At 48.4% G+C, this 22,327-nt stretch overlaps 1 protein-coding gene across 3 annotated transcripts in view; it reads left to right on the top strand.

Annotated features, from left to right (window-relative positions):
* The window catches only part of BMF (Bcl2 modifying factor), a 213,395-nt gene that overhangs the window by 69,957 nt on the left and 121,111 nt on the right, over positions 1-22,327 (top strand). For all 3 annotated transcript variants that reach the window (XM_078659776.1, XM_078659778.1, XM_078659777.1), the window contains exon 3: positions 20,039-20,199. In XM_078659776.1, the coding sequence (XP_078515902.1) occupies positions 20,039-20,199 (161 nt within the window). The remainder of the gene's footprint in view (positions 1-20,038; positions 20,200-22,327) is intronic.

Here is a 22,327-nt window from a genome sequence, read left to right as displayed (position 1 = left end):
CCATGTCTGAAATGGGGTCGCTGAGTGGGCTAAAGAATGGTGATGGATTAAACCCAGATCAGTTGACTGGGGGTGAGTGTTTGATTTGCTCAAACTCTCCGTCCATCATCCCCTTTTGTATCGCTTTGTTCGCCCTAAGTGTGGCAGGGTATGCTCAGACGTGAGTCCCTTGCTCACTTGGCCACTGGATTCAAGATAGCCTGGCTGATGAGGATTATGAATCCGAAACCGGTCCCAGGATGCTTGTTTCCGGTCCATGGAAGACATGGCTTGGCAGTTCGGGCTGGACTGTTCCCATGAGGCACAGGGTCAGACTGATTTGCATATAGCCATGTCTGAAATGGGGTGGCTGAGTGGGCTAAAGAATGGTGATGGATTAAACCCAGATCAGTTGACTGGGGGTGAGTGTTTGATTTGCTCAAACTCTCTGTCCATCATCCCCTTTTGTATCGCTTTGTTCGCCCTAAGTGTGGCAGGGTATGCTCAGACGTGAGTCCCTTGCTCACTTGGCCACTGGATTCAAGATAGCCTGGCTGATGAGGATTATGAATCCGAAACCGGTCCCAGGATGCTTGTTTCCGGTCCATGGAAGACATGGCTTGGCAGATCGGGCTGGACTGTTCCCATGAGGCACAGGGTCAGACTGATTTGCATATAGCCATGTCTGAAATGGGGTGGCTGAGTGGGCTAAAGAATGGTGATGGATTAAACCCAGATCAGTTGACTGGGGGTGAGTGTTTGATTTGCTCAAACTCTCCGTCCATCATCCCCTTTTGTATCGCTTTGTTCGCCCTAAGTGTGGCAGGGTATGCTCAGACGTGAGTCCCTTGCTCACTTGGCCACTGGATTCAAGATAGCCTGGCTGATGAGGATTATGAATCCGAAACCGGTCCCAGGATGCTTGTTTCCGGTCCATGGAAGACATGGCTTGGCAGTTCGGGCTGGACTGTTCCCATGAGGCACAGGGTCAGACTGATTTGCATATAGCCATGTCTGAAATGGGGTGGCTGAGTGGGCTAAAGAATGGTGATGGATTAAACCCAGATCAGTTGACTGGGGGTGAGTGTTTGATTTGCTCAAACTCTCCGTCCATCATCCCCTTTTGTATCGCTTTGTTCGCCCTAAGTGTGGCAGGGTATGCTCAGACGTGAGTCCCTTGCTCACTTGCCACTGGATTCAAGATAGCCTGGCTGATGAGGATTATGAATCCGAAACCGGTCCCAGGATGCTTGTTTCCGGTCCATGGAAGACATGGCTTGGCAGTTCGGGCTGGACTGTTCCCATGAGGCACAGGGTCAGACTGATTTGCATATAGCCATGTCTGAAATGAGGTGGCTGAGTGGGCTAAAGAATGGTGATGGATTAAACCCAGATCAGTTGACTGGGGGTGAGTGTTTGATTTGCTCAAACTCTCCGTCCATCATCCCCTTTTGTATCGCTTTGTTCGCCCTAAGTGTGGCAGGGTATGCTCAGACGTGAGTCCCTTGCTCACTTGGCCACTGGATTCAAGATAGCCTGACTGATGAGGATTATGAATCCGAAACCGGTCCCAGGATGCTTGTTTCCGGTCCATGGAAGACATGGCTTGGCAGTTCGGGCTGGACTGTTCCCATGAGGCACAGGGTCAGACTGATTTGCATATAGCCATGTCCGAAATGGGGTGGCTGAGTGGGCTAAAGAATGGTGATGGATTAAACCCAGATCAGTTGACTGGGGGTGAGTGTTTGATTTGCTCAAACTCTCCGTCCATCATCCCCTTTTGTATCGCTTTGTTCGCCCTAAGTGTGGCAGGGTACGCTCAGACGTGAGTCCCTTGCTCACTTGGCCACTGGATTCAAGATAGCCTGGCTGATGAGGATTATGAATCCGAAACCGGTCCCAGGATGCTTGTTTCCGGTCCATGGAAGACATGGCTTGGCAGTTCGGGCTGGACTGTTCCCATGAGGCACAGGGTCAGACTGATTTGCATATAGCCATGTCCGAAATGGGGTGGCTGAGTGGGCTAAAGAATGGTGATGGATTAAACCCCGATCAGTTGACTGGGTGTGAGTGTTTGATTTGCTCAAACTCTCCGTCCATCATCCCCTTTTGTATCGCTTTGTTCGCCCTAAGTGTGGCAGGGTATGCTCAGACGTGAGTCCCTTGCTCACTTGGCCACTGGATTCAAGATAGCCTGGCTGATGAGGATTATGAATCCGAAACCGGTCCCAGGATGCTTGTTTCCGGTCCATGGAAGACATGGCTTGGCAGTTCGGGCTGGACTGTTCCCATGAGGCACAGGGTCAGACTGATTTGCATATAGCCATGTCTGAAATGGGGTGGCTGAGTGGGCTAAAGAATGGTGATGGATTAAACCCCGATCAGTTGACTGGGTGTGAGTGTTTGATTTGCTCAAACTCTCCGTCCATCATCCCCTTTTGTATCGCTTTGTTCGCCCTAAGTGTGGCAGGGTATGCTCAGACGTGAGTCCCTTGCTCACTTGGCCACTGGATTCAAGATAGCCTGGCTGATGAGGATTATGAATCCGAAACCGGTCCCAGGATGCTTGTTTCCGGTCCATGGAAGACATGGCTTGGCAGTTCGGGCTGGACTGTTCCCATGAGGCACAGGGTCAGACTGATTTGCATATAGCCATGTCTGAAATGGGGTGGCTGAGTGGGCTAAAGAATGGTGATGGATTAAACCCAGATCAGTTGACTGGGGGTGAGTGTTTGATTTGCTCAAACTCTCTGTCCATCATCCCCTTTTGTATCGCTTTGTTCGCCCTAAGTGTGGCAGGGTATGCTCAGACGTGAGTCCCTTGCTCACTTGGCCACTGGATTCAAGATAGCCTGGCTGATGAGGATTAGGAATCCGAAACCGGTCCCAGGATGCTTGTTTCCGGTCCATGGAAGACATGGCTTGGCAGTTCGGGCTGGACTGTTCCCATGAGGCACAGGGTCAGACTGATTTGCATATAGCCATGTCTGAAATGGGGTGGCTGAGTGGGCTAAAGAATGGTGATGGATTAAACCCAGATCAGTTGACTGGGGGTGAGTGTTTGATTTGCTCAAACTCTCCGTCCATCATCCCCTTTTGTATCGCTTTGTTCGCCCTAAGTGTGGCAGGGTATGCTCAGACGTGAGTCCCTTGCTCACTTGGCCACTGGATTTAAGATAGCCTGGCTGATGAGGATTATGAATCCGAAACCGGTCCCAGGATGCTTGTTTCCGGTCCATGGAAGACATGGCTTGGCAGTTCGGGCTGGACTGTTCCCATGAGGCACAGGGTCAGACTGATTTGCATATAGCCATGTCTGAAATGGGGTGGCTGAGTGGGCTAAAGAATGGTGATGGATTAAACCCAGATCAGTTGACTGGGGGTGAGTGTTTGATTTGCTCAAACTCTCCATCCATCATCCCCTTTTGTATCGCTTTGTTCGCCCTAAGTGTGGCAGGGTATGCTCAGAAGTGAGTCCCTTGCTCACTTGCCACTGGATTCAAGATAGCCTGGCTGATGAGGATTATGAATCCGAAACCGGTCCCAGGATGCTTGTTTCCGGTCCATGGAAGACATGGCTTGGCAGTTCGGGCTGGACTGTTCCCATGAGGCACAGGGTCAGACTGATTTGCATATAGCTATGTCTGAAATGAGGTGGCTGAGTGGGCTAAAGAATGGTGATGGATTAAACCCAGATCAGTTGACTGGGGGTGAGTGTTTGATTTGCTCAAACTCTCCGTCCATCATCCCCTTTTGTATCGCTTTGTTCGCCCTAAGTGTGGCAGGGTATGCTCAGATGTGAGTCCCTTGCTCACTTGGCCACTGGATTCAAGATAGCCTGACTGATGAGGATTATGAATCCGAAACTGGTCCCAGGATGCTTGTTTCCGGTCCATGGAAGACATGGCTTGGCAGTTCGGGCTGGACTGTTCCCATGAGGCACAGGGTCAGACTGATTTGCATATAGCCATGTCCGAAATGGGGTGGCTGAGTGGGCTAAAGAATGGTGATGGATTAAACCCAGATCAGTTGACTGGGGGTGAGTGTTTGATTTGCTCAAACTCTCCGTCCATCATCCCCTTTTGTATCGCTTTGTTCGCCCTAAGTGTGGCAGGGTATGCTCAGACGTGAGTCCCTTGCTCACTTGGCCACTGGATTCAAGATAGCCTGGCTGATGAGGATTATGAATCCGAAACCGGTCCCAGGATGCTTGTTTCCGGTCCATGGAAGACATGGCTTGGCAGTTCGGGCTGGACTGTTCCCATGAGGCACAGGGTCAGAATGATTTGCATATAGCCATGTCTGAAATGGGGTGGCTGAGTGGGCTAAAGAATGGTGATGGATTAAACCCAGATCAGTTGACTGGGGGTGAGTGTTTGATTTGCTCAAACTCTCCGTCCATCATCCCCTTTTGTATCGCTTTGTTCGCCCTAAGTGTGGCAGGGTATGCTTAGACGTGAGTCCCTTGCTCACTTGGCCACTGGATTCAAGATAGCCTGGCTGATGAGGATTATGAATCCGAAACCGGTCCCAGGATGCTTGTTTCCGGTCCATGGAAGACATGGCTTGGCAGTTCTTGCTGGACTGTTCCCATGAGGCACAGGGTCAGACTGATTTGCATATAGCCATGTCTGAAATGGGGTCGCTGAGTGGGCTAAAGAATGGTGATGGATTAAACCCAGATCAGTTGACTGGGGGTGAGTGTTTGATTTGCTCAAACTCTCCGTCCATCATCCCCTTTTGTATCGCTTTGTTCGCCCTAAGTGTGGCAGGGTATGCTCAGACGTGAGTCCCTTGCTCACTTGGCCACTGGATTCAAGATAGCCTGGCTGATGAGGATTATGAATCCGAAACCGGTCCCAGGATGCTTGTTTCCGGTCCATGGAAGACATGGCTTGGCAGTTCTTGCTGGACTGTTCCCATGAGGCACAGGGTCAGACTGATTTGCATATAGCCATGTCTGAAATGGGGTGGCTGAGTGGGCTAAAGAATGGTGATGGATTAAACCCAGATCAGTTGACTGGGGGTGAGTGTTTGATTTGATCAAACTCTCCGTCCATCATCCCCTTTTGTATTGCTTTGTTCGCCCTAAGTGTGGCATGGTATGCTCAGACGTGAGTCCCTTGCTCACTTGGCCACTGGATTCAAGATAGCCTGGCTGATGAGGATTATGAATCCGAAACCGGTCCCAGGATGCTTGTTTCCGGTCCATGGAAGACATGGCTTGGCAGTTCGGGCTGGACTGTTCCCATGAGGCACAGGGTCAGACTGATTTGCATATAGCCATGTCTGAAATGGGGTGGCTGAGTGGGCTAAAGAATGGTGATGGATTAAACCCAGTTCAGTTGACTGGGGGTGAGTGTTTGATTTGCTCAAACTCTCCGTCCATCATCCCCTTTTGTATCGCTTTGTTCGCCCTAAGTGTGGCAGGGTATGCTCAGACGTGAGTCCCTTGCTCACTTGGCCACTGGATTCAAGATAGCCTGGCTGATGAGGATTATGAATCCGAAACCGGTCCCAGGATGCTTGTTTCCGGTCCATGGAAGACATGGCTTGGCAGATCGGGCTGGACTGTTCCCATGAGGCACAGGGTCAGACTGATTTGCATATAGCCATGTCTGAAATGGGGTGGCTGAGTGGGCTAAAGAATGGTGATGGATTAAACCCAGATCAGTTGACTGGGGGTGAGTGTTTGATTTGCTCAAACTCTCCATCCATCATCCCCTTTTGTATCGCTTTGTTCGCCCTAAGTGTGGCAGGGTATGCTCAGACGTGAGTCCCTTGCTCACTTGCCACTGGATTCAAGATAGCCTGGCTGATGAGGATTATGAATCCGAAACCGGTCCCAGGATGCTTGTTTCCGGTCCATGGAAGACATGGCTTGGCAGTTCGGGCTGGACTGTTCCCATGAGGCACAGGGTCAGACTGATTTGCATATAGCTATGTCTGAAATGAGGTGGCTGAGTGGGCTAAAGAATGGTGATGGATTAAACCCAGATCAGTTGACTGGGGGTGAGTGTTTGATTTGCTCAAACTCTCCGTCCATCATCCCCTTTTGTATCGCTTTGTTCGCCCTAAGTGTGGCAGGGTATGCTCAGACGTGAGTCCCTTGCTCACTTGGCCACTGGATTCAAGATAGCCTGACTGATGAGGATTATGAATCCGAAACTGGTCCCAGGATGCTTGTTTCCGGTCCATGGAAGACATGGCTTGGCAGTTCGGGCTGGACTGTTCCCATGAGGCACAGGGTCAGACTGATTTGCATATAGCCATGTCCGAAATGGGGTGGCTGAGTGGGCTAAAGAATGGTGATGGATTAAACCCAGATCAGTTGACTGGGGGTGAGTGTTTGATTTGCTCAAACTCTCCGTCCATCATCCCCTTTTGTATCGCTTTGTTCGCCCTAAGTGTGGCAGGGTATGCTCAGACGTGAGTCCCTTGCTCACTTGGCCACTGGATTCAAGATAGCCTGGCTGATGAGGATTATGAATCCGAAACCGGTCCCAGGATGCTTGTTTCCGGTCCATGGAAGACATGGCTTGGCAGTTCGGGCTGGACTGTTCCCATGAGGCACAGGGTCAGACTGATTTGCATATAGCCATGTCTGAAATGGGGTGGCTGAGTGGGCTAAAGAATGGTGATGGATTAAACCCAGATCAGTTGACTGGGGGTGAGTGTTTGATTTGCTCAAACTCTCCGTCCATCATCCCCTTTTGTATCGCTTTGTTCGCCCTAAGTGTGGCAGGGTATGCTTAGACGTGAGTCCCTTGCTCACTTGGCCACTGGATTCAAGATAGCCTGGCTGATGAGGATTATGAATCCGAAACCGGTCCCAGGATGCTTGTTTCCGGTCCATGGAAGACATGGCTTGGCAGTTCTTGCTGGACTGTTCCCATGAGGCACAGGGTCAGACTGATTTGCATATAGCCATGTCTGAAATGGGGTGGCTGAGTGGGCTAAAGAATGGTGATGGATTAAACCCAGATCAGTTGACTGGGGGTGAGTGTTTGATTTGCTCAAACTCTCCGTCCATCATCCCCTTTTGTTTCGCTTTGTTCGCCCTAAGTGTGGCAGGGTATGCTCAGACGTGAGTCCCTTGCTCACTTGGCCACTGGATTCAAGATAACCTGGCTGATGAGGATTATGAATCCGAAACCGGTCCCAGGATGCTTGTTTCCGGTCCATGGAAGACATGGCTTGGCAGTTCGGGCTGGACTGTTCCCATGAGGCACAGGGTCAGACTGATTTGCATATAGCCATGTCTGAAATGGGGTGGCTGAGTGGGCTAAAGAATGGTGATGGATTAAACCCCGATCAGTTGACTGGGGGTGAGTGTTTGATTTGCTCAAACTCTCCGTCCATCATCCCCTTTTGTATCGCTTTGTTCGCCCTAAGTGTGGCAGGGTATGCTCAGACGTGAGTCCCTTGCTCACTTGGCCACTGGATTCAAGATAGCCTGGCTGATGAGGATTATGAATCCGAAACCGGTCCCAGGATGCTTGTTTCCGGTCCATGGAAGACATGGCTTGGCAGTTCGGGCTGGACTGTTCCCATGAGGCACAGGGTCAGACTGATTTGCATATAGCCATGTCTGAAATGGGGTGGCTGAGTGGGCTAAAGAATGGTGATGGATTAAACCCAGATCAGTTGACTGGGGGTGAGTGTTTGATTTGCTCAAACTCTCTGTCCATCATCCCCTTTTGTATCGCTTTGTTCGCCCTAAGTGTGGCAGGGTATGCTCAGACGTGAGTATCTTGCTCACTTGGCCACTGGATTCAAGATAGCCTGGCTGATGAGGATTATGAATCCAAAACCGGTCCCAGGATGCTTGTTTCCGGTTCATGGAAGACATGGCTTGGCAGTTCGGGCTGGACTGTTCCCATGAGGCACAGGGTCAGACTGATTTGCATATAGCCATGTCTGAAATGGGGTGGCTGAGTGGGCTAAAGAATGGTGATGGATTAAACCCAGATCAGTTGACTGGGGGTAAGTGTTTGATTTGCTCAAACTCTCCGTCCATCATCCCCTTTTGTATCGCTTTGTTCGCCCTAAGTGTGGCAGGGTATGCTCAGACGTGAGTCCCTTGCTCACTTGGCCACTGGATTCAAGATAGCCTGGCTGATGAGGATTATGAATCCGAAACCGGTCCCAGGATGCTTGTTTCCGGTCCATGGAAGACATGGCTTGGCAGTTCGGGCTGGACTGTTCCCATGAGGCACAGGGTCAGACTGATTTGCATATAGCCATGTCTGAAATAGGGTGGCTGAGTGGGCTAAAGAATGGTGATGGATTAAACCCAGATCAGTTGACTGGGGGTGAGTGTTTGATTTGCTCAAACTCTCCGTCCATCATCCCCTTTTGTATCGCTTTGTTCGCCCTAAGTGTGGCAGGGTATGCTCAGACGTGAGTCCCTTGCTCACTTGGCCACTGGATTCAAGATAGCCTGGCTGATGAGGATTATGAATCCGAAACCGGTCCCAGGATGCTTGTTTCCGGTCCATGGAAGACATGGCTTGGCAGTTCTTGCTGGACTGTTCCCATGAGGCACAGGGTCAGACTGATTTGCATATAGCCATGTCTGAAATGGGGTCGCTGAGTGGGCTAAAGAATGGTGATGGATTAAACCCAGATCAGTTGACTGGGGGTGAGTGTTTGATTTGCTCAAACTCTCCGTCCATCATCCCCTTTTGTATCGCTTTGTTTGCCCTAAGTGTGGCAGGGTATGCTCAGACGTGAGTCCCTTGCTCACTTGGCCACTGGATTCAAGATAGCCTGGCTGATGAGGATTATGAATCCGAAACCGGTCCCAGGATGCTTGTTTCCGGTCCATGGAAGACATGGCTTGGCAGTTCGGGCTGGACTGTTCCCATGAGGCACAGGGTCAGACTGATTTGCATATAGCCATGTCTGAAATGGGGTGGCTGAGTGGGCTAAAGAATGGTGATTGATTAAACCCAGATCAGTTGACTGGGGGTGAGTGTTTGATTTGCTCAAACTCTCCGTCCATCATCCCCTTTTGTATCGCTTTGTTCGCCCTAAGTGTGGCAGGGTATGCTCAGACGTGAGTCCCTTGCTCACTTGGCCACTGGATTCAAGATAGCCTGGCTGATGAGGATTATGAATCCGAAACCGGTCCCAAGATGCTTGTTTCCGGTCCATGGAAGACATGGCTTGGCAGTTCGGGCTGGACTGTTCCCATGAGGCACAGAGTCAGACTGATTTGCATATAGCCATGTCTGAAATGGGGTGGCTGAGTGGGCTAAAGAATGGTGATGGATTAAACCCAGATCAGTTGACTGGGGGTGAGTGTTTGATTTGTTCAAACTCTCTGTCCATCATCCCCTTTTGTATCGCTTTGTTTGCCCTAAGTGTGGCAGGGTATGCTCAGACGTGAGTCCCTTGCTCACTTGGCCACTGGATTCAAGATAGCCTGGCTGATGAGGATTATGAATCCGAAACCGGTCCCAGGATGCTTGTTTCCGGTCCATGGAAGACATGGCTTGGCAGTTCTTGCTGGACTGTTCCCATGAGGCACAGGGTCAGACTGATTTGCATATAGCCATGTCTGAAATGGGGTGGCTGAGTGGGCTAAAGAATGGTGATGGATTAAACCCAGATCAGTTGACTGGGGGTGAGTGTTTGATTTGCTCAAACTCTCCGTCCATCATCCCCTTTTGTATTGCTTTGTTCGCCCTAAGTGTGGCAGGGTATGCTCAGACGTGAGTCCCTTGCTCACTTGGCCACTGGATTCAAGATAGCCTGGCTGATGAGGATTATGAATCCGAAACCGGTCCCAGGATGCTTGTTTCCGGTCCATGGAAGACGTGGCTTGGCAGTTCGGGCTGGACTGTTCCCATGAGGCACAGGGTCAGACTGATTTGCATATAGCCATGTCTGAAATGGGGTGGCTGAGTGGGCTAAAGACTGGTGATGGATTAAACCCAGATCAGTTGACTGGGGGTGAGTGTTTGATTTGCTCAAACTCTCCATCCATCATCCCCTTTTGTATCGCTTTGTTCGCCCTAAGTGTGGCAGGGTATGCTCAGACGTGAGTCCCTTGCTCACTTGCCACTGGATTCAAGATAGCCTGGCTGATGAGGATTATGAATCCGAAACCGGTCCCAGGATGCTTGTTTCCGGTCCATGGAAGACATGGCTTGGCAGTTCGGGCTGGACTGTTCCCATGAGGCACAGGGTCAGACTGATTTGCATATAGCTATGTCTGAAATGAGGTGGCTGAGTGGGCTAAAGAATGGTGATGGATTAAACCCAGATCAGTTGACTGGGGGTGAGTGTTTGATTTGCTCAAACTCTCCGTCCATCATCCCCTTTTGTATCGCTTTGTTCGCCCTAAGTGTGGCAGGGTATGCTCAGACGTGAGTCCCTTGCTCACTTGGCCACTGGATTCAAGATAGCCTGACTGATGAGGATTATGAATCCGAAACTGGTCCCAGGATGCTTGTTTCCGGTCCATGGAAGACATGGCTTGGCAGTTCGGGCTGGACTGTTCCCATGAGGCACAGGGTCAGACTGATTTGCATATAGCCATGTCCGAAATGGGGTGGCTGAGTGGGCTAAAGAATGGTGATGGATTAAACCCAGATCAGTTGACTGGGGGTGAGTGTTTGATTTGCTCAAACTCTCCCTCCATCATCCCCTTTTGTATCGCTTTGTTCGCCCTAAGTGTGGCAGGGTATGCTCAGACGTGAGTCCCTTGCTCACTTGGCCACTGGATTCAAGATAGCCTGGCTGATGAGGATTATGAATCCGAAACCGGTCCCAGGATGCTTGTTTCCGGTCCATGGAAGACATGGCTTGGCAGTTCGGGCTGGACTGTTCCCATGAGGCACAGGGTCAGACTGATTTGCATATAGCCATGTCTGAAATGGGGTGGCTGAGTGGGCTAAAGAATGGTGATGGATTAAACCCAGATCAGTTGACTGGGGGTGAGTGTTTGATTTGCTCAAACTCTCCGTCCATCATCCCCTTTTGTATCGCTTTGTTCGCCCTAAGTGTGGCAGGGTATGCTTAGACGTGAGTCCCTTGCTCACTTGGCCACTGGATTCAAGATAGCCTGGCTGATGAGGATTATGAATCCGAAACCGGTCCCAGGATGCTTGTTTCCGGTCCATGGAAGACATGGCTTGGCAGTTCTTGCTGGACTGTTCCCATGAGGCACAGGGTCAGACTGATTTGCATATAGCCATGTCTGAAATGGGGTGGCTGAGTGGGCTAAAGAATGGTGATGGATTAAACCCAGATCAGTTGACTGGGGGTGAGTGTTTGATTTGCTCAAACTCTCCGTCCATCATCCCCTTTTGTTTCGCTTTGTTCGCCCTAAGTGTGGCAGGGTATGCTCAGACGTGAGTCCCTTGCTCACTTGGCCACTGGATTCAAGATAACCTGGCTGATGAGGATTATGAATCCGAAACCGGTCCCAGGATGCTTGTTTCCGGTCCATGGAAGACATGGCTTGGCAGTTCGGGCTGGACTGTTCCCATGAGGCACAGGGTCAGACTGATTTGCATATAGCCATGTCTGAAATGGGGTGGCTGAGTGGGCTAAAGAATGGTGATGGATTAAACCCCGATCAGTTGACTGGGGGTGAGTGTTTGATTTGCTCAAACTCTCCGTCCATCATCCCCTTTTGTATCGCTTTGTTCGCCCTAAGTGTGGCAGGGTATGCTCAGACGTGAGTCCCTTGCTCACTTGGCCACTGGATTCAAGATAGCCTGGCTGATGAGGATTATGAATCCGAAACCGGTCCCAGGATGCTTGTTTCCGGTCCATGGAAGACATGGCTTGGCAGTTCGGGCTGGACTGTTCCCATGAGGCACAGGGTCAGACTGATTTGCATATAGCCATGTCTGAAATGGGGTGGCTGAGTGGGCTAAAGAATGGTGATGGATTAAACCCAGATCAGTTGACTGGGGGTGAGTGTTTGATTTGCTCAAACTCTCTGTCCATCATCCCCTTTTGTATCGCTTTGTTCGCCCTAAGTGTGGCAGGGTATGCTCAGACGTGAGTCCCTTGCTCACTTGGCCACTGGATTCAAGATAGCCTGGCTGATGAGGATTATGAATCCGAAACCGGTCCCAGGATGCTTGTTTCCGGTTCATGGAAGACATGGCTTGGCAGTTCGGGCTGGACTGTTCCCATGAGGCACAGGGTCAGACTGATTTGCATATAGCCATGTCTGAAATGGGGTGGCTGAGTGGGCTAAAGAATGGTGATGGATTAAACCCAGATCAGTTGACTGGGGGTAAGTGTTTGATTTGCTCAAACTCTCCGTCCATCATCCCCTTTTGTATCGCTTTGTTCGCCCTAAGTGTGGCAGGGTATGCTCAGACGTGAGTCCCTTGCTCACTTGGCCACTGGATTCAAGATAGCCTGGCTGATGAGGATTATGAATCCGAAACCGGTCCCAGGATGCTTGTTTCCGGTCCATGGAAGACATGGCTTGGCAGTTCGGGCTGGACTGTTCCCATGAGGCACAGGGTCAGACTGATTTGCATATAGCCATGTCTGAAATGGGGTGGCTGAGTGGGCTAAAGAATGGTGATGGATTAAACCCAGATCAGTTGACTGGGGGTTAGTGTTTGATTTGCTCAAACTCTCCGTCCATCATCCCCTTTTGTATCGCTTTGTTCGCCCTAAGTGTGGCAGGGTATGCTCAGACGTGAGTCCCTTGCTCACTTGGCCACTGGATTCAAGATAGCCTGGCTGATGAGGATTATGAATCCGAAACCGGTCCCAGGATGCTTGTTTCCGGTCCATGGAAGACATGGCTTGGCAGTTCTTGCTGGACTGTTCCCATGAGGCACAGGGTCAGACTGATTTGCATATAGCCATGTCTGAAATGGGGTGGCTGGGTGGGCTAAAGAATGGTGATGGATTAAACCCAGATCAGTTGACTGGGGGTGAGTGTTTGATTTGCTCAAACTCTCCGTCCATCATCCCCTTTTGTTTCGCTTTGTTCGCCCTAAGTGTGGCAGGGTATGCTCAGACGTGAGTCCCTTGCTCACTTGGCCACTGGATTCAAGATAGCCTGGCTGATGAGGATTATGAATCCGAAACCGGTCCCAGGATGCTTGTTTCCGGTCCATGGAAGACATGGCTTGGCAGTTCGGGCTGGACTGTTCCCATGAGGCACAGGGTCAGACTGATTTGCATATAGCCATGTCTGAAATGGGGTGGCTGAGTGGGCTAAAGAATGGTGATGGATTAAACCCTGATCAGTTGACTGGGGGTGAGTGTTTGATTTGCTCAAACTCTCCGTCCATCATCCCCTTTTGTATCGCTTTGTTCGCCCTAAGTGTGGCAGGGTATGCTCAGACGTGAGTCCCTTGCTCACTTGGCCACTGGATTCAAGATAGCCTGGCTGATGAGGATTATGAATCCGAAACCGGTCCCAGGATGCTTGTTTCCGGTCCATGGAAGACATGGCTTGGCAGTTCGGGCTGGACTGTTCCCATGAGGCACAGGGTCAGACTGATTTGCATATAGCCATGTCTGAAATGGGGTGGCTGAGTGGGCTAAAGAATGGTGATGGATTAAACCCAGATCAGTTGACTGGGGGTAAGTGTTTGATTTGCTCAAACTCTCCGTCCATCATCCCCTTTTGTATCGCTTTGTTCGCCCTAAGTGTGGCAGGGTATGCTCAGACGTGAGTCCCTTGCTCACTTGGCCACTGGATTCAAGATAGCCTGGCTGATGAGGATTATGAATCCGAAACCGGTCCCAAGATGCTTGTTTCCGGTCCATGGAAGACATGGCTTGGCAGTTCGGGCTGGACTGTTCCCATGAGGCACAGGGTCAGACTGATTTGCATATAGCCATGTCTGAAATGGGGTGGCTGAGTGGGCTAAAGAATGGTGATGGATTAAACCCAGATCAGTTGACTGGGGGTGAGTGTTTGATTTGCTCAAACTCTCCGTCCATCATCCCCTTTTGTATCGCTTTGTTCGCCCTAAGTGTGGCAGGGTATGCTCAGACGTGAGTCCCTTGCTCACTTGGCCACTGGATTCAAGATAGCCTTGCTGATGAGGATTATGAATCCGAAACCGGTCCCAGGATGCTTGTTTCCGGTCCATGGAAGACATGGCTTGGCAGTTCTTGCTGGACTGTTCCCATGAGGCACAGGGTCAGACTGATTTGCATATAGCCATGTCTGAAATGGGGTCGCTGAGTGGGCTAAAGAATGGTGATGGATTAAACCCAGATCAGTTGACTGGGGGTGAGTGTTTGATTTGCTCAAACTCTCCGTCCATCATCCCCTTTTGTATCGCTTTGTTCGCCCTAAGTGTGGCAGGGTATGCTCAGACGTGAGTCCCTTGCTCACTTGGCCACTGGATTCAAGATAGCCTGGCTGATGAGGATTATGAATCCGAAACCGGTCCCAGGATGCTTGTTTCCGGTCCATGGAAGACATGGCTTGGCAGTTCGGCTGGACTGTTCCCATGAGGCACAGGGTCAGACTGATTTGCATATAGCCATGTCTGAAATGGGGTGGCTGAGTGGGCTAAAGAATGGTGATGGATTAAACCCAGATCAGTTGACTGGGGGTAAGTGTTTGATTTGCTCAAACTCTCCGTCCATCATCCCCTTTTGTATCGCTTTGTTCGCCCTAAGTGTGGCAGGGTATGCTCAGACGTGAGTCCCTTGCTCACTTGGCCACTGGATTCAAGATAGCGTGGCTGATGAGGATTATGAATCCGAAACCGGTCCCAGGATGCTTGTTTCCGGTCCATGGAAGACATGGCTTGGCAGTTCGGGCTGGACTGTTCCCATGAGGCACAGGGTCAGACTGATTTGCATATAGCCATGTCTGAAATGGGGTGGCTGAGTGGGCTAAAGAATGGTGATGGATTAAACCCAGATCAGTTGACTGGGGGTGAGTGTTTGATTTGCTCAAACTCTCCGTCCATCATCCCCTTTTGTATCGCTTTGTTCGCCCTAAGTGTGGCAGGGTATGCTCAGACGTGAGTCCCTGGCTCACTTGGCCACTGGATTCAACATAGCCTGGCTGATGAGGATTATGAATCCGAAACCGGTCCCAGGATGCTTGTTTCCGGTCCATGGAAGACATGGCTTGGCAGTTCGGGCTGGACTGTTCCCATGAGGCACAGGGTCAGACTGATTTGCATATAGCCATGTCTGAAATGGGGTGGCTGAGTGGGCTAAAGAATGGTGATGGATTAAACCCAGATCAGTTGACTGGGGGTGAGTGTTTGATTTGCTCAAACTCTCCGTCCATCATCCCCTTTTGTATCGCTTTGTTCGCCCTAAGTGTGGCAGGGTATGCTCAGACGTGAGTCCCTTGCTCACTTGGCCACTGGATTCAAGATAGCCTGGCTGATGAGGATTATGAATCCGAAACCGGTCCCAGGATGCTTGTTTCCGGTCCATGGAAGACATGGCTTGGCAGTTCGGGCTGGACTGTTCCCATGAGGCACAGGGTCAGACTGATTTGCATATAGCCATGTCTGAAATGGGGTGGCTGAGTGGGCTAAAGAATGGTGATGGATTAAACCCAGATCAGTTGACTGGGGGTGAGTGTTTGATTTGTTCAAACTCTCTGTCCATCATCCCCTTTTGTATCGCTTTGTTTGCCCTAAGTGTGGCAGGGTATGCTCAGACGTGAGTCCCTTGCTCACTTGGCCACTGGATTCAAGATAGCCTGGCTGATGAGGATTATGAATCCGAAACCGGTCCCAGGATGCTTGTTTCCGGTCCATGGAAGACATGGCTTGGCAGTTCGGGCTGGACTGTTCCCATGAGGCACAGGGTCAGACTGATTTGCATATAGCCATGTCTGAAATGGGGTGGCTGAGTGGGCTAAAGAATGGTGATGGATTAAACCCAGATCAGTTGACTGGGGGTGAGTGTTTGATTTGCTCAAACTCTCCGTCCATCATCCCCTTTTGTATCGCTTTGTTCGCCCTAAGTGTGGCAGGGTATGCTCAGACGTGAGTCCCTTGCTCACTTGGCCACTGGATTCAAGATAGCCTGGCTGATGAGGATTATGAATCCGAAACCGGTCCCAGGATGCTTGTTTCCGGTCCATGGAAGACATAGCTTGGCAGATCGGGCTGGACTGTTCCCATGAGGCACAGGGTCAGACTGATTTGCATATAGCCATGTCTGAAATGGGGTGGCTGAGTGGGCTAAAGAATGGTGATGGATTAAACCCAGATCAGTTGACTGGGGGTGAGTGTTTGATTTGCTCAAACTCTCCGTCCATCATCCCCTTTTGTATCGCTTTGTTCGCCCTAAGTGTGGCAGGGTATGCTCAGACGTGAGTCCCTTGCTCACTTGCCACTGGATTCAAGATAGCCTGGCTGATGAGGATTATGAATCCGAAACCGGTCCCAGGATGCTTGTTTCCGGTCCATGGAAGACATGGCTTGGCAGTTCGGGCTGGACTGTTCCCATGAGGCACAGGGTCAGACTGATTTGCATATAGCTATGTCTGAAATGAGGTGGCTGAGTGGGCTAAAGAATGGTGATGGATTAAACCCAGATCAGTTGACTGGGGGTGAGTGTTTGATTTGCTCAAACTCTCCGTCCATCATCCCCTTTTGTATCGCTTTGTTCGCCCTAAGTGTGGCAGGGTATGCTCAGACATGAGTCCCTTGCTCACTTGGCCACTGGATTCAAGATAGCCTGACTGATGAGGATTATGAATCCGAAACCGGTCCCAGGATGCTTGTTTCCGGTCCATGGAAGACATGGCTTGGCAGTTCGGGCTGGACTGTTCCCATGAGGCACAGGGTCAGACTGATTTGCATATAGCCATGTCTGAAATGGGGTGGCTGAGTGGGCTAAAGAATGGTGATGGATTAAACCCAGATCAGTTGACTGGGGGTGAGTGTTTGATTTGCTCAAACTCTCCGTCCATCATCCCCTTTTGTATCGCTTTGTTCGCCCTAAGTGTGGCAGGGTATGCTCAGACGTGAGTCCCTTGCTCACTTGGCCACTGGATTCAAGATAGCCTGGCTGATGAGGATTATGAATCCGAAACCGGTCCCAGGATGCTTGTTTCCGGTCCATGGAAGACATGGCTTGGCAGTTCGGGCTGGACTGTTCCCATGAGGCACAGGATCAGACTGATTTGCATATAGCCATGTCTGAAATGGGGTGGCTGAGTGGGCTAAAGAATGGTGATGGATTAAACCCAGATCAGTTGACTGGGGGTGAGTGTTTGATTTGCTCAAACTCTCCGTCCATCATCCCCTTTTGTATCGCTATGCTTTATACTAGCCTCCTCAGCCACTGCCCATTCAGACATATCACATAACTATTCTGTATATTTGGTTGGGTGTTCACCCATCCACTTAATGGTGATCTGCATTTTAGTCAGCACCAAACCCAGCACCAGGAATTTGTGACTAAGTTTCATTTTAGGAAAGGCTGGTATCGGGCCCAGTAGAACATCGCATGGGTTACATGGAACTACCCACCCCGTCGCCCCATTTAGGTTCTGCAAGATCTCATTCCAGTATGTCACTATGAATGGGTAGCTGCACACCAAATGTATAAAGTCCATTTCCGGGGTCCCACATGGCGTGCATCTGTCAGATCAAGTGGGGTAAATAGCTTGGAGTGTGTTGAGAGAGAGGTCTAACTCTAAAAAGGTCCCCAAAGGGGATACTCTTACTCTTTGTTCTTCTGCTTGTGTTAGTCGCATAGCTGGGGGCGATAAGAAGGGAGAGCCATGGGCACCTGTATTGCCCCCAGCTATGCGAATTTGCATATGGGCTAGTGGAAGGAGCAGGTGCTTGGGGCCATGGGAAGTGGATGGTTCACAGTATACTACAAGTCACATACATAGATGATCTGTTCATATTATGGAAAGGCACACTAACACAAGCAGAAGAATTTGTTTAAGAGCTTAACTGTAATGAACTCAAAAGTAAAATCAGTCAATCTGAAATATAATTTTTAGATATTCTAGTCAAAGTGGAGGGTGACAAACTGGTGGCCACAGTATTTAGAAAACCTACGGCAGGAAATGCCATTTTGCATGCCCGCAGTTTCCATACAATTCCCCTGATTTAGAGTATCTCCTTTGGGGAGTTTTTTAGATCTAGATACTTGTACAGCACAGAGGAACAATACAACAGTGCAGAAACAGAAATGCCTACACGTTGCAGAGAAAGAGGGTACTCTAAAACCATTTTAGAGGAAGCCGCTAAGAGGGCGACATCAATAAAAAGAGACAGGGCCTTGCTTACATCCAAGACAACAAGGCAAAAGACCAGCAAAAAAGGTTCATAACATCATACAATGTAGACCACAATGGATTGCATAGGGCCCTACGCAAACATTGCACATAATCAGAAATGATTTCATAATACAACAGGATATACCCAGCCACCGCCAAATTTGTTTAGAAGAGCTTCATCAATTCAAAACCAGTTAATGAGAAGTGACTTTAAAACAAAAACTCCACAACAGACATGGTTGACACATAATGAAGGATTTATTAAGTGCAATCGATATAAAGCCTGTCATCATGGAGAGAATCTATCTGAGATCACTACACCGTTCAAGAAAATACTTAAGGTGAGAGGGATGCTTACCTGTAAGAGTGAATATGAGGTCTACATGCTAAAATGCACATGCCCATAAATATACATAGGAAGCACTATATTATCTGCACACATACTACAACATCTCAGGGCTATCGCTAACACCGATAGAACCTACCTGGTTGCTCAACAGTTCAAGAAAGTACACAACAGCAATGTAACCAACATGAAATACAGTTGCCAAAACAAAAAATGCTTTTCCTATGGAAACTTTGATCTGAACTATACCTACTGGCTATTGCCTAGTACCCTTACCCACCTCCCAACCCTGAAAAAACACCCTTAACACCTAATACTTTTACCCGCCCCTAACCCTTAAAAATGCCTTTACCACCCAGATCCCTTACACACCCCAAACCCTATAAACACCCTTACTGCCCATTACCCCGACCCACCCTCAACCCTAAAAACACCCTTACCACCCAATATCCTTACCCACCGCTAAACCGTATAAAACTCCCTTAACCACCCAATACCCTCACCCACTCCTAAACCGTAAAAACTCCCTTGTGACCCTATACCCTTACCCACGCCTTAACCCTAAAAATGCCTTGAACACCCTATACCCCCTAGCTATCCCTCAAATACCTTTACCTCCCTAGTCTATATAAGGTACGTATTATTGAGGTACATGTATATGTGTGTGTATGTGAGCAAGGCACCTGTGTGCCGAAATGTTATGAGGCCGGCAAGCGAATAAACATTTGAGCACCGCAAACCTTTGGTCCGTGCATTTGTGCTCCTGGGGCAAGCTGTGGCGAGCTGCGGTGCACCGGAAAAACTTGGTTTGATATATATATATATATATATATATATATATATATATATATATATATATATATATATATATATATATATATATATATATATAATATATATATATATATATATATATATATATATATATATATATATATATATATATATATATATCCCTTTTTTAATCAGCCTTACAACCCAAAAGCCCCACCAACCCTAAATACACCCGTACCACCCAATAGCTCTACCCACCTAAAACATGTAAAAAAAAAACATTACCACCCAACCACAAACTTATAACTTTATGTGGTTGGGAGTGAATCAAATATATTAGACATGTGCACAGAAAATTCAGTGTAAACATATGAGCAAACTGGTGTGCTGTATTTGTGTAGAAAAACAAAGGGCCATTGCCCACTTGGGCTCAATTGTGAAGAACAGCAAATGGAGGAACCAACCAGTAATCTCTAAGATGATATATTAGACTATATGGCTTTGATGGTGAACATTACGCACATGGTACAAGTTTGCAAATGTTACCGGAATATATATATATATATATATATAAAGGCAAAATAAAGAAATTGATGCATGATTTGACGGTCTGCACTCATTCTTACCCGAACGGAATGGGTGGTGTTGCGAGGTGAATGGAAGGTGTTACTGCACAAAATATCGTGTTGACATTTTCTCCCCCACTGTTTCAGGGAATGTTGGGTATCGTTTGCATTATCCAACCAGCCTAGACCCAAATTTGCATCTTCAAGAAGGAGTTCAACGTGGGCGACAGGACATAAGTGCTGAAGTCCAGATTGCACGGAAACTTCAACGCATCGGAGACCAGTTCCATAGGCTACATATACAAAGGGTAAGCTTAACAATAAAGGAATTTATCTTACGGGAAATTGTACGCAGATGCCCCCTTTTCATCACCTGTACCCTGTCAAGGTTTATTCTTTCGATACCAGTGTCATTCATTGTTACTTTAAAAGTGCAAGGGCCAGGGCCATTGGTTTTAGCATGGTCTATGCCAAATCGCTCCACCAGGAGATAGGCAAAGCCTACAATGTCACCATGTGTTTGATTTCTGCCCCTCAGAGTGCATTGTGGTGCCTATTCAAATTTGATAGCATATTTAAGTTATTCAACAGAGACTTTGGTACCTTCAGTAACATAGCTAGGGTGCTAATGGATCTAACACAAAGACTGGTAATGGGCACTCATCTACCCTAGATGGATATGAAATTAAGAAATTATTAAACTTCAGGACATTTCTGATAATACATTTCATTTGATTTACCTTTTTATTTATCATCTTTCTCGTGGCTGTTATGCGGACGGCGTCCACAAACTATTTCTTCTATTTCCCTACACAACAAGAACCAGAAAATAAATGAATCTCCTACATGCCTGATTCTATTCGTAGTGGCAAATCAATGTTGACAAATCACAATATAGTTTACTACTTTTTTTAGGTCTCGATTAGAGATTTGTTTTTCCTATGTAGGCATATACTTAGAGGGGGCTTGGGCTAACTCCCTTGCGGGCTGTGGTGGGTTATCTGATGCTGGAGTTATGTGCTGTCTGTCATCTTGATTTGTTTTTCAAATGAAAGAAAGGTAGGTTATAGGACAATCATTGCTGAGATAGTTGTGTCAAAATGTCAGAGACTTTTGCTTCGGTTGGATTGACTGATGAACATTTCTGTTTTTGTCAAGTAACAGAGGAGTGGTTGTTTGACTGCTGGCTCTTAGGTCTGCAGCCTCCTCTGAAGCCTATTTCCTCAGTAAGGCACCTGAGGGTAAACATTTACAGTAAACTATCGTTTATTTCCCAGATAAACTCAGTAGTATCTTTTTAGTTTGCCCTTCTGAGATCATTATCCACATTTTTGCATTTTCTACCAATGTCTAAGCGCGAATCTTTGGAACATGCTCTATTTACATGCAGATTGGACTTCTTCAACAGACTTTATCTCTGTTTACCAAGATATGTTGATCAAAAAGCTGCAGGCTGTACAAAATGCAGCAGCCCAGCTGATCTTAGGCATTCCCTGGAGAGAGCATACTTCTGATTATCTGCATAAATTACATTGGCTGCCTTTAAAAATGAGAACTCTCTTCAAAGTCCTTACGATCACCTACCTTGCTTAAAATAGCCTATCTCACAATTTGAACATTATGCGCCCTTAAGAGACCTACGCTCTACTTCTGCAATTCTTCTTTCTGCCCCCAGATTCTCATAGTCAAGATGATGCGGTTGTTGCTTCTCTTTATTGGCCGGGCCGCCTTAAGCAGCTTCCTTCTGCACTTTGCAAGTTTCCACATGAAACAGCTTTCTGTAAAGTTCTAAAAACCTACCTATTTACATCTCAATTGGGTGGTTTCTCCGCGCTCCCTTGCTTTCTAGACATCAGCGTTGAGACACTTCTTGGAGTAGCCATACGCTTCATAAATCTCACTATTCATTCATTTCCACAATTGTCAAAGTGGAGGCAAAAGTGACTCATGTCATTGATGATGACATGGGGAGGAGTGGTGGCTTCTTTCATCCCGAAAATTGAGAGGCTGCTGTTCTCTAGGTGGTGACTTTGAACAAAGGTAGGATGCTTGTGCACTTAGTCGGGGCTACATTGTGGTGAAGTTGAAAGTGTTTCATGGGCCTTAGTTAGGAATTTTTGCAAAGGACGTGCAAGGTGATACGTTGTCTGAATTTGGTGCTGAATAATTTGTTTAAGCTGAAAATTGTGTTTATGTAGTGGTTTGTACTGCATATGTATTTTCCTGCATGGAGCTGTTGTGCTCTTGATGAGTGATGTCTGTGGTGGTTTCTGGTTTTCCTGCCTGTGGGTATCAACCATCAATCATCATACCCCTCTCAACTGGGTTGCAGTGTATGAAAGAGTGGGAGGCTCAGCCTTATCCTAGTTCTCTTATTCCTCTCAAATTGTTCTCTCCAGTTCAAGCTGTTCCCATTTCTCTGAGAGGCACCCCAAT

The sequence above is a fragment of the Lissotriton helveticus genome, chromosome 9, assembly GCF_964261635.1.
Source record: "Lissotriton helveticus chromosome 9, aLisHel1.1, whole genome shotgun sequence".
In the NCBI taxonomy this organism is placed as follows: domain Eukaryota; kingdom Metazoa; phylum Chordata; class Amphibia; order Caudata; family Salamandridae; genus Lissotriton; species Lissotriton helveticus.
This window is presented reverse-complemented; position numbering and strand designations above follow the sequence as displayed.